This window comes from Trematomus bernacchii, unplaced genomic scaffold, assembly GCF_902827165.1.
Source record: "Trematomus bernacchii unplaced genomic scaffold, fTreBer1.1, whole genome shotgun sequence".
Lineage (NCBI taxonomy): Eukaryota > Metazoa > Chordata > Actinopteri > Perciformes > Nototheniidae > Trematomus > Trematomus bernacchii.
Window position 1 is genome coordinate 111519 of NW_022987793.1, and position 12676 is coordinate 124194.

Here is a 12676-nt window from a genome sequence, read left to right on the forward strand (position 1 = left end):
GATTATAGAGTATGATATTGATCATAGAGTATGATATTGATCATAGAGTATGATATTGATCATAGAGTATGATATAGAGTATGATATTGATCATAGAGTATGATATAGATTATAGAGTATGATATTGATCATAGAGTATGATATTGATCATAGAGTATGATATTGATCATAGAGTATGATATTGATCATAGAGTATGATATAGATTATAGAGTATGATATTGATCATAGAGTATGATATAGATTATAGAGTATGATATTGATCATAGAGTATGATATTGATCATAGAGTATGATATTGATCAAAGAGTATGATATAGAGTATGATATTGATCATAGAGTATGATATAGATCATAGAGTATGATATTGATCATAGAGTATGATATTGATCATAGAGTATGATATTGATCATAGAGTATGATATTGATCATAGAGTATGATAGAGAGTATGATATTGATCATAGAGTATGATATTGATCATAGAGTATGATATAGAGTATGATATTAATCATAGAGTATGATAGAGAGTATGATATTGATCATAGAGTATGATAGAGAGTATGATATTGATCATAGAGTATGATATTGATCATAGAGTATGATATTGATCATAGAGTATGATATAGAGTATGATATTGATCATAGAGTATGATATTGATCATAGAGTATGATATTGATCAAAGAGTATGATATAGAGTATGATATTGATCATAGAGTATGATAGAGAGTATGATATTGATCATAGAGTATGATATTGATCATAGAGTATGATATTGATCAAAGAGTATGATATAGAGTATGATATTGATCATAGAGTATGATATTGATCATAGAGTATGATAGAGAGTATGATATGTCTCACCTTCCCCTCCCTGGGGCTGAACCTGAGCTGGAAGTTCTCTCCCAGCATGGAGGCTCTGAACCCTCCGAGCTGCAGCTCGGTCCTCAGGAGACGCTCTGACAGAACCACGTGGTACCGGGTCGTATTCACATCCTGTTTTCAGAATAAAAGCGTTTTCACTGACACCGAAACACAGCCATGTTTATTCACTACCAGTTGATCAGGAATGAGTACCGTACCAGAGCGGTGGCAGCCATCTTGGTGAGGTAATCCGTGACGGCGGCGTTTGTCGGAGCGAAGACGGTGAACTCGTCCGCCTGCTCGATCTCCTCCGTCAGGTTGTAGTCCTGCACGCAATCACACACAGTTACAAACAATACATCAAAATATATATTGATTATATTGAGATATTACGTACGATGAGGTACGATCTAAAGAGAGAAAACTCCGGACGCAGGGCGAGCGTCTCCAGCAGACCTTCACTCAGCTTCCTGTCGGGAACCAGGACCTGCAGACAGGAAGAAGGGTCATTAGCATCGTTAGCAGCGTTAGCATATATAACATTGTTAGCATTGATGTGGTTACAGAATTGTTTCGAAAATTGTTTAATGTTCAAAAAGCTCTTGATTTTTTTCTCATACTGCCTCTTTTCACCCTCTGTCTGAAACCAGAGCGAAGTCTGCTCTGATGTGATTGGTCAACCAGCTTAGAGATGTCCCGCCTCTTAGCCTATCACGTACAATGTGTTGGAGCGCTAGCCAATAGGAGCGTGACTGTTACGTAGTGATGTCATTGTGTTCTGCAGCGTGTCATGTGATCACCTGGTCGATGACGTGGATCAGTCCGTTGGTGGCAGCGATGTCAGCCGTGGTGATGGTGGCTCCTCCCACAGAAAACTGCACCTGCAGAAAGTGTCACACACCTTTAGACTCTGTGTGGTCCTCACAGGTGATTTATGTAACATAAACAAAGAAGACTCACCTGGTTGGTGGTGGAAACAGGAAGTGATGTCTTGAGGAGCGAGGTCAGAGAGGAAGTGCTGCTCAGGCTGGATAACGGGAAGTTCCCCGGGATCATGTGATTCCTGTGGAGGACACAAGCTAGCTGTCAGCGCTAACGTACAACACTCTGAAGAGGTTCAGGTGATTCAGAGTTCAGACCTGAGGAGGCTGGGCAGATTGCCCTTCAGGGTCCAGAAGCTTCTGTCCTCTGAGGACATCTTAGAGACGGCAGCTGAAGACGGGACCAGGAGTGTGAGGTTCTGATCCGACAGAGACCAGGACACACCAGAGTCCTGAACACAACCACAGGAACACATCTCAGATCACATGGGATCATCTGAGATCAACTGACAACATCTGGGATCATCTGAGATCATCTGAGATAATCTGAGATCATCTGAGACCACCTGAGATCATCTGAGATCACCTGAGATCACCTGGGATCATCTGAGACCATCTGGGGTCACATGGGATCATCTGAGATCACCTGAGACCACCTGAGATCATCTGAGATCACCTGAGATCACCTGGGATCATCTGAGACCACCTGAGATCATCTGAGATCACCTGGGATCATCTGAGATCATCTGGGGTAACATGGGATCATCTGGGATCACCTGAGATCATCTGAGATCACATGGGATCCCCTGAGATCACCTGAGATCATCTGGGGTCACATGGGATCATCTGGGATCACCTGAGATCATCTGAGATCGCCTGGGATCCCCTGAGATCACCTGGGATCATCTGAGACCACCTGAGATCATCTGAGACCACCTGAGATCATCTGAGATCACCTGAGATCACCTGAGATCACCTGGGATCATCTGGGATCATCTGAGATCATCTGAGATCAGATAAAAACGGAGTGGACAAAGACGGGTTCTGCGATATGTCCTCTCTTTGAGTTGTTTATGTTTTACAGCTGTGCTGACTATCTGAATGTAGAGAAAGGAATCCGTTTGTACTCACAGTGGTCCAGGTGGAGAACTCAGAAACGTCCGGCAGAGTCATCAGCGCCTGAAGGCATCACGGAAAGTAACTAAGTACATTTACTCCAGACTTTGAATGTATTTTAACATTGAAGTAAAGAAACACAGGTGAGGTGTGAACAGGTGAGGTGTGAACAGGTGAGGTGTGAACAGGTGAGGTGTGAACAGGTGAGGTGTGAACAGCTGGAGCTCACCTGGAAGACGGTCCCATAACACACATGTCCGTCTCCGGAGTATCCATCGTCACAGACACATGTCCACTGAGAGGACAGCAGCTGGCAGGTCGCCTGAACACAACACGGTCAGATCCAGAGACTCAATGCTATGATGGTGAAGGTAGCACTGATACTAACCAGGTCGCCTGAACACAACACGGTCAGATCCAGAGACTCAACGCTGTGATGGTGAAGGTAGCTCTGATACTAACCAGGTCGCCTGAACACAACACGGTCAGATCCAGAAACTCAACGCTATGATGGTGAAGGTAGCTCTGATACTAACCAAATCAAAACGGATATAATAAACTCAGTTCAAAGGCTCCTACACATCCATAGAGGGGACACATGTTGATGTAGAAGAGACATGAAGAAGAGGGGACACATGTTGATGTAGAAGAGACATGAAGAAGAGGGGACACATGTTGATGTAGAAGAGACATGAAGAAGAGGGGACACATGTTGATGTAGAAGAGACATGAAGAAGAGGGGACACATGTTGATGTAGAAGAGACATGAAGAAGAGGGGATACATGTTGATGAAGAAGAGACATGAAGAAGAGGGGACACATGTTGATGAAGAAGAGACATGAAGAAGAGGGGACACATGTTGATGAAGAAGAGACATGAAGAAGAGGGGACACATGTTGATGTAGAAGAGACATGAAGAAGAGGGGGACACATGTTGATGAAGAAGAGACATGAAGAAAGAGGGGACACATGGTGATGTAGAAGAGACATGAAGAAGAGGGGACACATGTTGATGTAGAAGAGACATGAAGAAGAGGGGACACATGGTGATGTAGAAGAGACATGAAGAAGAGGGGACACATGTTGATGAAGAAGAGACATGAAGAAGAGGGGACACATGGTGATGTAGAAGAGACATGAAGAAGAGGGGACACATGGTTGATAGAAGAGACATGAAGAAGAGGGGACACATGTTGATGAAGAAGAGACATGAAGAAGAGGGGACACATGTTGATGAAGAAGAGACATGAAGAAGAGGGGACACATGTTGATGTAGAAGAGACATGAAGAAGAGGGGACACATGTTGATGAAGAAGAGACATGAAGAAGAGGGGACACATGTTGATGAAGAAGAGACATGAGAAGAGGGGACACATGTTGATGTAGAAGAGACATGAAGAAGAGGGGACACATGTTGATGAAGAAGAGACATGAAGAAGAGGGGACACATGTTGATGAAGAACAGACATGAAGAAGAGGGGACACATGTTGATGAAGAACAGACATGAAGAAGAGGGGACACATGTTGATGTAGAAGAGACATGAAGAAGTGGCTTTTGCAGAATAGGTGTAGTACTGATACTGACCAGGTGGTGGCAGCCCCCCCGCTGGGAGACGCACTGGTTCACCGCCTCACAGTTGCTGCCACTGCCTCTGTAGCCCGGCTTACAGCTGCAGTCACTCTGAGGTGGGGGGAATCAATATCAGTGTCTGGTGACCCCCATCAGGATTTATATTATTTATCTAATTTATCATTCCATCTACTTGTTTATAGACTCTTCGTGCACTATTTCTATTTTATTTGTATTTACTTGCACATCTCAAAACATTCTCTTGCACTATTTTATCTGTTATTGTATTCAGGGTCAGGTGTATCAGGTGTGTTCAGGGTCAGGTGTATCAGGTGTGTTCAGGGTCAGGTGTATCAGGTGTGTTCAGGGTCAGGTGTATCCGGTGTGTTCAGGGTCAGGTGTATCCGGTGTGTTCAGGGTCAGGTGTATCAGGTGTGTTCAGGGTCAGGTGTATCCGGTGTGTTCAGGGTCAGGTGTATCCGGTGTGTTCAGGGTCAGGTGTATCCGGTGTGTTCAGGGTCAGGTGTATCCGGTGTGTTCAGGGTCAGGTGTATGAGGTGTGTTCAGGGTCAGGTGTATGAGGTGTGTTCAGGGTCAGGTGTATCCGGGGTGTTCAGGGTCAGGTGTATCCGGTGTGTTCAGGGTCAGGTGTATCCGGTGTGTTCAGGGTCAGGTGTATCCGGTGTGTTCAGGGTCAGGTGTATGAGGTGTGTTCAGGGTCAGGTGTATCATGTGTGTTCAGGGTCAGGTGTATCCGGTGGGTTCAGGGTCAGGTGTATGAGGTGTGTTCAGGGTCAGGTGTATCCGGTGTGTTCAGGGTCAGGTGTATCAGGTGGGTCAGGGTCAGGTGTATGAGGTGTGTTCAGGGTCAGGTATATGAGGTGTGTTCAGGATTAGGCGTATGAGGTTGTGTTCAGGTCAGGCGTATCCGGTGTGTTCAGGGGTCAGGCGTATGAGGTGGTGTTCAGGGTCAGGTGTATCCGGTGTGTTCAGGGTCAGAGGCGTATGAGGTGTGTTCAGGGTCAGGTGTATCCGGTGTGTTCAGGGTCAGGTGTATCAGGTGGGTTCAGGTCAGGTGTATCAGTGTGTTCAGGGTCAGGTGTATCCGGTGTGTTCAGGGTCAGGTGTATCCGGTGGGGTTCAGGGTAAGGTGTATCAGGTGTGTTCAGGGTCAGGTGTATGAGGTGTGTTCAGGGTCAGGTGTATCATGTGTGTTCAGGGTCAGGCGTATGAGGTGTGTTCAGGGTCAGGTGTATCAGGTGTGTTCAGGGTCAGGTGTATGAGGTGTGTTCAGGGTCAGGTGTATCCGGTTGTGGTTCAGGGTCAGGTGATCAGGTGTGTTCAGGGTCAGGTGTATCAGGTGTGTTCAGGGTCCAGGGTATATGAGGTGTGTTCAGGATCAGGTGTATGAGGTGTGTTCAGGGTCAGGTGTATGAGGTGTGTTCAGGGTCAGGTGTATCCGGTTGTGTTCAGGGTCAGGTGTATGAGGTGTGTTTAGGGTCAGGTGTGTCCTCACCTGTCCAGGTCCCACGTAGATGCAGGAGGCGTTGGGATGGCAGCCCCCCCCCCCTCAGGCGCCTGGCAGTTGTTGATTGGCTGACAGTCGTTCTCCGTCCCGCCTCCAGCCCGCTCAGACACTGACAGCTGTGAGCTCCAGGAGCGCTGCGCACACACTTGGCCTGCAGGGGGCGCAGCACACAATACTGCTTTAATTTAAACTTGAAATACATGTACTGCTATTGAAGATGGATTTTACAAAAGAGAATCAGAGGACAGGGGGGAAAGGTTACATGAAATATGATCTGAGATTAAAAAGTCTCAAATTTGCAAAAGAAAAAATAAACAAGTCTGTGAAATTATAAAGTCATAACATATGGAGAATGAATTCAAATAAAGCTTGAGAAGTGAAAACTTAAAACTCTGTGGAAAATATGAAATCATAAACATGTCAGTAAATGTTATTAAAGTTATTTAATAAAAACAAACTTAGATAAAAAAAAAGTTTTTCAACCAAATGAATTATAAATGCAAAGCGTTTAGAAGTGTCTCTGTCGTGGATCAAAGTGCTGCTGGTCTACACTTTAGGGTTTAATAACTCACGTTAACGCTGCAGCCTCCACGGAGGGGGGGTGCGCACAGGTCCGCCTCCACACAGGTGATCCCGTCACCTTGGTAACCATGTTTACAAATACACCTAAGATAAGATAGGATGGAACTTTATTTGTCCCCTCGGGGACATGCAGGCGTTGAGAGCAGCAACAGGTCGGAGTTCAAACAGGATTCACACGAGGTGGAAATAAAGATCAAATAGAGTAAACAATTAAAATAATAATACAAAATGTGTTTAGAATAAAGTGATAAAGTAACTGTTAAAACAAGATATCACAGTAACGTTTGGGTTTAAGTCCTGTCTCTGACTCAATAGGCGCGTTCACACCGCAGTACTTTTCCCACTTAAGTTCCGATATAGTTCCGAAATGTCGCGTTCACACCAAAAAGAGCCTGAACTAAAATGAGTTCATCAGAACCTTTTTCACCCCCTTTCCCGTCCCTGCTAGAGAGCCAGGTACTTTCGTGGGAGAAAAAGGTTTCCTATGTCTGATTGGCTGGGAGGATTGCAAACCACGCCCCGTAAAACTCCAAAAACGTTTTGTAGAGCCGCCATTTTATTATCCTCGCATTAGCATTATTAGCATTAGCATTAGCCCAGCGCACAAACGCAGAGAGACTAACTTATGGCAACACAAAAGAAAACATGGGAGCGGTGCAGATGAGGAGGTGTCGGCGCTCTGGTGATTTCCTCTGAAGGCTTCAGTAGAAGCAGCTGGGAGTCCCAGCAGCTTCTACTGAAGCCTTCCCCAACTCCGGGGACTTCCGGCCGGGGACTCCGGGTGGCAGTATACACCGTGAAGTGGTTTGCTGCCTGCCAGTAAACCCAAAGCAGAAGAAGAAGAAGTGACGTCAGCGGCTTCATTTGCCTAACCCTAGCCCTCAGGGACTTATTCCGGTGTGAACGCGATCTGTACTTAGTTCATCAGAACTAAAGAGTTCTGATGAAACCTTTGTGTGAAAGCGCCTAATGGTTTCTAATGGAGGACACCCTGCCTCCACTCTGTCCCCCTGTCAGACTGACAGGTGAGGGACAGGTGAGCTCACCTGAACGCCCACGCCCCGGGGTGAAGTCGCAGTCAGCGTGAGCGTGACAGAAGTGAACCTGAAGGCCACACGGCGCCGTCTGTCTCTCACAGAAACCGCCCGGTGAAGCCCGGCTGACACGAGTTCGGTTTACAGCGTCCGTCTGAATCTGGACGGTTCTCACACTGCCCGTGGACACAGGGACAGGCTGGGAGACAGGTGAGAGAGACAGGTGAGAGACAGGTGAGAGACAGGTGAGAGACAGATGAGAGACAGAGAGAGAGAGACAGGTGAGAGACAGGTGAGACATACAGGTGAGAGACAGGTGAGACATACAGGTGAGAGACAGGTGAGAGACAGGTGAGACATACAGGTGAGAGACAGGTGAGAGACAGGTGAGACATACAGGTGAGAGACAGGTGAGACATATAGGTGAGAGACAGGTGAGACATATAGGTGAGAGACAGGTGAGACATACAGGTGAGAGACAGGTGAGACATATAGGTGAGACAGACAGGTGAGACATACAGGTGTGAGACAGGTGAGAGACAGACGAGACATACAGGTGTGAGACAGGTGAGAGACAGACGAGACATACAGGTGAGAGACAGGTGAGAGACAGACGAGACATACAGGTGAGAGACAGGTGAGACATACAGGTGAGAGACAGGTGAGAGACAGATGAGACAACCGGTGAGAGACAGGTGAGAGACAGACGAGACATACAGGTGAGAGACAGGTGAGACATACAGGTGTGAGACAGGTGAGAGACAGATGAGAGAAAGGTGAGACATACAGGTGAGAGACAGGTGAGACATACAGGTGTGAGACAGGTGAGAGAAAGGTGAGACATACAGGTGAGAGACCGGTGAGAGACAGGTGAGACAGAGACAGCTTTAATAAGCCCCACAGTAACACACCTGTGTGACATCATCAAAGACTTACTTCTGTCACAGGTGGGTCCGAACCTGCTGGAGGACGAGCAGAACTGACAGCGAGAGCCTCCGAAGTTCTGCTCGCAGATACAAGAGCCGTTCCCTGAGATCCCCTCCACACACTGAAACACAAACGCATGTGTGTGTGTGTGTGTGTGTGTGTGTGTGTGTGTGTGTGTGTGTGTGTGTGGTGTGTGTGGTGTGTGTGTTACCTGGCCGTGTCCAGAACAGGGTGTCTGGAATCCTCCGGGACAGGAAGTGCAGTCCAGACCGTAGAACCCTTTACAACACGCCCGAGTCTGAGCACAGAAACATCCGTCAACAACCACAACAACAACAACAACAACAACAACAACAACAACATGTTTGTTTGTGCTGCGAAACATGTTACTGTAAGACTGTTCCTACGGAAGCCCTGAGAGGCCAGTCAGAAAACAAAATAGAGTGTTATCAGTGTGTTGTTGAGTGTTATCAGTGTGTAGTTGAGTGTTATCAGTGTGTAGTTGAGTGTTATCAGTGTGTTGAGTGTTATCAGTGTGTAGTTGAGTGTTATCAGTGTGTAGTTGAGTGTTATCAGTGTGTTGAGTGTTATCAGTGTGTAGTTGAGTGTTATCAGTGTGTAGTTGAGTGTTATCAGTGTGTAGTTGAGTGTTATCAGTGTGTAGTTGAGTGTTATCAGTGTGTAGTTGAGTGTTATCAGTGTGTAGTTGAGTGTTATCAGTGCGTAGTTGAGTGTTATCAGTGTGTAGTTGAGTGTTATCAGTGTGTAGTTGAGTGTTATCAGTGTGTAGTTGAGTGTTATCAGTGTGTAGTTGAGTGTTATCAGTGTGTAGTTGAGTGTTATCAGTGTGTTGAGTGTTATCAGTGTAGTTGAGTGTTATCAGTGTGTAGTTGAGTGTTATCAGTGTGTAGTTGAGTGTTATCAGTGTGTTGAGTGTTATCAGTGTGTTGAGTGTTATCAGTGTGTAGTTGAGTGTTATCAGTGTGTTGTTGAGTGTTATCAGTGTGTTGAGTGTTATCAGTGCGTAGTTGAGTGTTATCAGTGCGTAGTTGAGTGTTATCAGTGTGTAGTTGAGTGTTATCAGTGTGTTGTTGAGTGTTATCAGTGTGTTGAGTGTTATCAGTGTGTTGAGTGTTATCAGTGTGTAGTTGAGTGTTATCAGTGTGTTGAGTGTTATCAGTGTGTTGAGTGTTATCAGTGTGTAGTTGAGTGTTATCAGTGTGTTGAGTGTTATCAGTGTGTTGAGTGTTATCAGTGTGTAGTTGAGTGTTATCAGTGTGTTGAGTGTTATCAGTGTGTAGTTGAGTGTTATCAGTGCGTAGTTGAGTGTTATCAGTGTGTAGTTGAGTGTTATCAGTGCGTAGTTGAGTGTTATCAGTGTGTAGTTGAGTGTTATCAGTGTGTAGTTGAGTGTTATCAGTGTGTAGTTGAGTGTTATCAGTGCGTAGTTGAGTGTTATCAGTGTGTAGTTGAGTGTTATCAGTGTGTTGAGTGTTATCAGTGTGTTGTTGAGTGTTATCAGTGTGTTGTTGAGTGTTATCAGTGTGTTGAGTGTTATCAGTGTGTAGTTGAGTGTTATCAGTGTGTTGTTGAGTGTTATCAGTGTGTTGTTGAGTGTTATCAGTGTGTTGAGTGTTATCAGTGTGTAGTTGAGTGTTATCAGTGTGTAGTTGAGTGTTATCAGTGTGTAGTTGAGTGTTATCAGTGTGTAGTTGAGTGTTATCAGTGCGTAGTTGAGTGTTATCAGTGTGTTGTTGAGTGTTATCAGTGTGTAGTTGAGTGTTATCAGTGTGTTGAGTGTTATCAGTGCGTAGTTGAGTGTTATCAGTGTGTTGAGTGTTATCAGTGTGTAGTTGAGTGTTATCAGTGTGTAGTTGAGTGTTATCAGTGTGTGTTGAGTGTTATCAGTGTGTTGAGTGTTATCAGTGTGTAGTTGAGTGTTATCAGTGTGTTGAGTGTTATCAGTGTGTAGTTGAGTGTTATCAGTGTGTAGAGTGTTATCAGTGTGTAGTTGAGTGTTATCAGTGTGTTGAGTGTTATCAGTGTGTAGTTGAGTGTTATCAGTGTGTAGAGTGTTATCAGTGTGTAGTTGAGTGTTATCAGTGTGTTGTTGAGTGTTATCAGTGTGTTGTTGAGTGTTATCAGTGTGTTGAGTGTTATCAGTGTGTTGAGTGTTATCAGTGTGTAGTTGAGTGTTATCAGTGTGTAGTTGAGTGTTATCAGTGTGTAGTTGAGTGTTATCAGTGTGTAGTTGAGTGTTATCAGTGTAGTTGAGTGTTATCAGTGTGTTAGAGTGTTATCAGTGTGTTGTTGAGTGTTATCAGTGTGTTGAGTGTTATCAGTGTGTAGTTGAGTGTTATCAGTGTGTTGAGTGTTATCAGTGTGTAGTTGAGTGTTATCAGTGTGTAGTTGAGTGTTATCAGTGTGTTGTTGAGTGTTATCAGTGTGTAGAGTGTTATCAGTGTGTTGAGTGTTATCAGTGTGTAGTTGAGTGTTATCAGTGTGTAGTTGAGTGTTATCAGTGTGTAGTTGAGTGTTATCAGTGTGTAGTTGAGTGTTATCAGTGTGTAGTTGAGTGTTATCAGTGTGTTGAGTGTTATCAGTTGCGTAGTTGAGTGTTATCAGTGTTGTTGAGTGTTATCAGTGTGTAGTTGAGTGTTATCAGTGTGTAGTTGAGTGTTATCAGTGTGTAGTTGAGTGTTATCAGTGTTGTTGAGTGTTATCAGTGTGTAGTTGAGTGTTATCAGTGTGTAGTTGAGTGTTATCAGTGTGTAGTTGAGTGTTATCAGTGTGTAGAGTGTTATCAGTGTGTAGTTGAGTGTTATCAGTGTGTTGAGTGTTATCAGTGTGTTGAGTGTTATCAGTGTGTAGTTGAGTGTTATCAGTGTGTAGTTGAGTGTTATCAGTGTGTAGTTGAGTGTTATCAGTGTGTTGTTGAGTGTTATCAGTGTGTAGTTGAGTGTTATCAGTGTGTAGTTGAGTGTTATCAGTGTGTAGTTGAGTGTTATCAGTGTGTTGAGTGTTATCAGTGTGTTGAGTGTTATCAGTGTGTAGTTGAGTGTTATCAGTGTGTAGTTGAGTGTTATCAGTGTGTAGTTGAGTGTTATCAGTGTGTAGTTGAGTGTTATCAGTGTAGTTGAGTGTTATCAGTGTGTAGTTGCATGTTATCAGTGTGTAGTTGAGTGTTATCAGTGTGTAGTGTGTTATCAGTGTGTTGAGTGTTATCAGTGTGTAGTTGAGTGTTATCAGTGTGTAGTAGAGTGTTATCAGTGTGTAGTTGAGTGTTATCAGTGTGTTGTTGAGTGTTATCAGTGTGTAGAGTGTTATCAGTGTGTTGTTGAGTGTTATCAGTGTGTAGTTGTGTTATCAGTGTGTAGTTGAGTGTTATCAGTGTGTAGTTGAGTGTTATCAGTGTGTAGTTGAGTGTTATCAGTGTGTTGAGTGTTATCAGTGCGTAGTTGAGTGTTATCAGTGTTGTTGAGTGTTATCAGTGTGTAGTTGAGTGTTATCAGTGTGTAGTTGAGTGTTATCAGTGTGTAGTTGAGTGTTATCAGTGTTGTTGAGTGTTATCAGTGTGTAGTTGAGTGTTATCAGTGTAGTTGAGTGTTATCAGTGTGTAGTTGAGTGTTATCAGTGTGTAGAGTGTTATCAGTGTGTAGTTGAGTGTTATCAGTGTGTTGAGTGTTATCAGTGTGTTGAGTGTTATCAGTGTGTTGAGTGTTATCAGTGTGTTGTTGAGTGTTATCAGTGTGTAGTTGAGTGTTATCAGTGTGTTGAGTGTTATCAGTGTGTAGTTGAGTGTTATCAGTGTGTAGTTGAGTGTTATCAGTGCGTAGTTGAGTGTTATCAGTGTGTAGTTGAGTGTTATCAGTGTAGTTGAGTGTTATCAGTGTGTAGTTGAGTGTTATCAGTGTGTAGTTGAGTGTTATCAGTGTGTAGTTGCATGTTATCAGTGTGTAGTTGAGTGTTATCAGTGTGTAGTTGAGTGTTATCAGTGTGTTGAGTGTTATCAGTGTGTAGTTGAGTGTTATCAGTGTGTAGTTGAGTGTTATCAGTGTGTTGAGTGTTATCAGTGTGTAGTTGAGTGTTATCAGTGTGTAGTTGAGTGTTATCAGTGTGTAGTTGAGTGTTATCAGTGTGTATTGTCATGTTATCAGTGTGTAGTTGAGTGTTATCAGTGTGTTGAGTGTATCAGTGTGTTGAGTGTTATCAGTGTGTAGTTGAGTGTTATCAGTG

The 12676-nt window shown here is 44.1% G+C and overlaps 1 protein-coding gene across 1 annotated transcript in view; it reads right to left on the bottom strand.

Annotated features, from left to right (window-relative positions):
- The window catches only part of stab2 (stabilin 2), a 64675-nt gene that overhangs the window by 33100 nt on the left and 18899 nt on the right, over positions 1-12676 (bottom strand). The window contains exons 21-34 of the mRNA XM_034149825.1: positions 8652-8738; positions 8450-8561; positions 7616-7712; positions 6044-6048; positions 5886-5938; positions 4385-4480; positions 3027-3119; positions 2813-2860; positions 2000-2133; positions 1821-1923; positions 1661-1741; positions 1258-1347; positions 1079-1186; positions 861-992 (exon numbers count right to left, since the gene is read on the bottom strand). Coding sequence (XP_034005716.1) covers positions 861-992; positions 1079-1186; positions 1258-1347; positions 1661-1741; positions 1821-1923; positions 2000-2133; positions 2813-2860; positions 3027-3119; positions 4385-4480; positions 5886-5938; positions 6044-6048; positions 7616-7712; positions 8450-8561; positions 8652-8738 — 1239 coding nt within the window. The remainder of the gene's footprint in view (positions 1-860; positions 993-1078; positions 1187-1257; positions 1348-1660; positions 1742-1820; positions 1924-1999; positions 2134-2812; positions 2861-3026; positions 3120-4384; positions 4481-5885; positions 5939-6043; positions 6049-7615; positions 7713-8449; positions 8562-8651; positions 8739-12676) is intronic.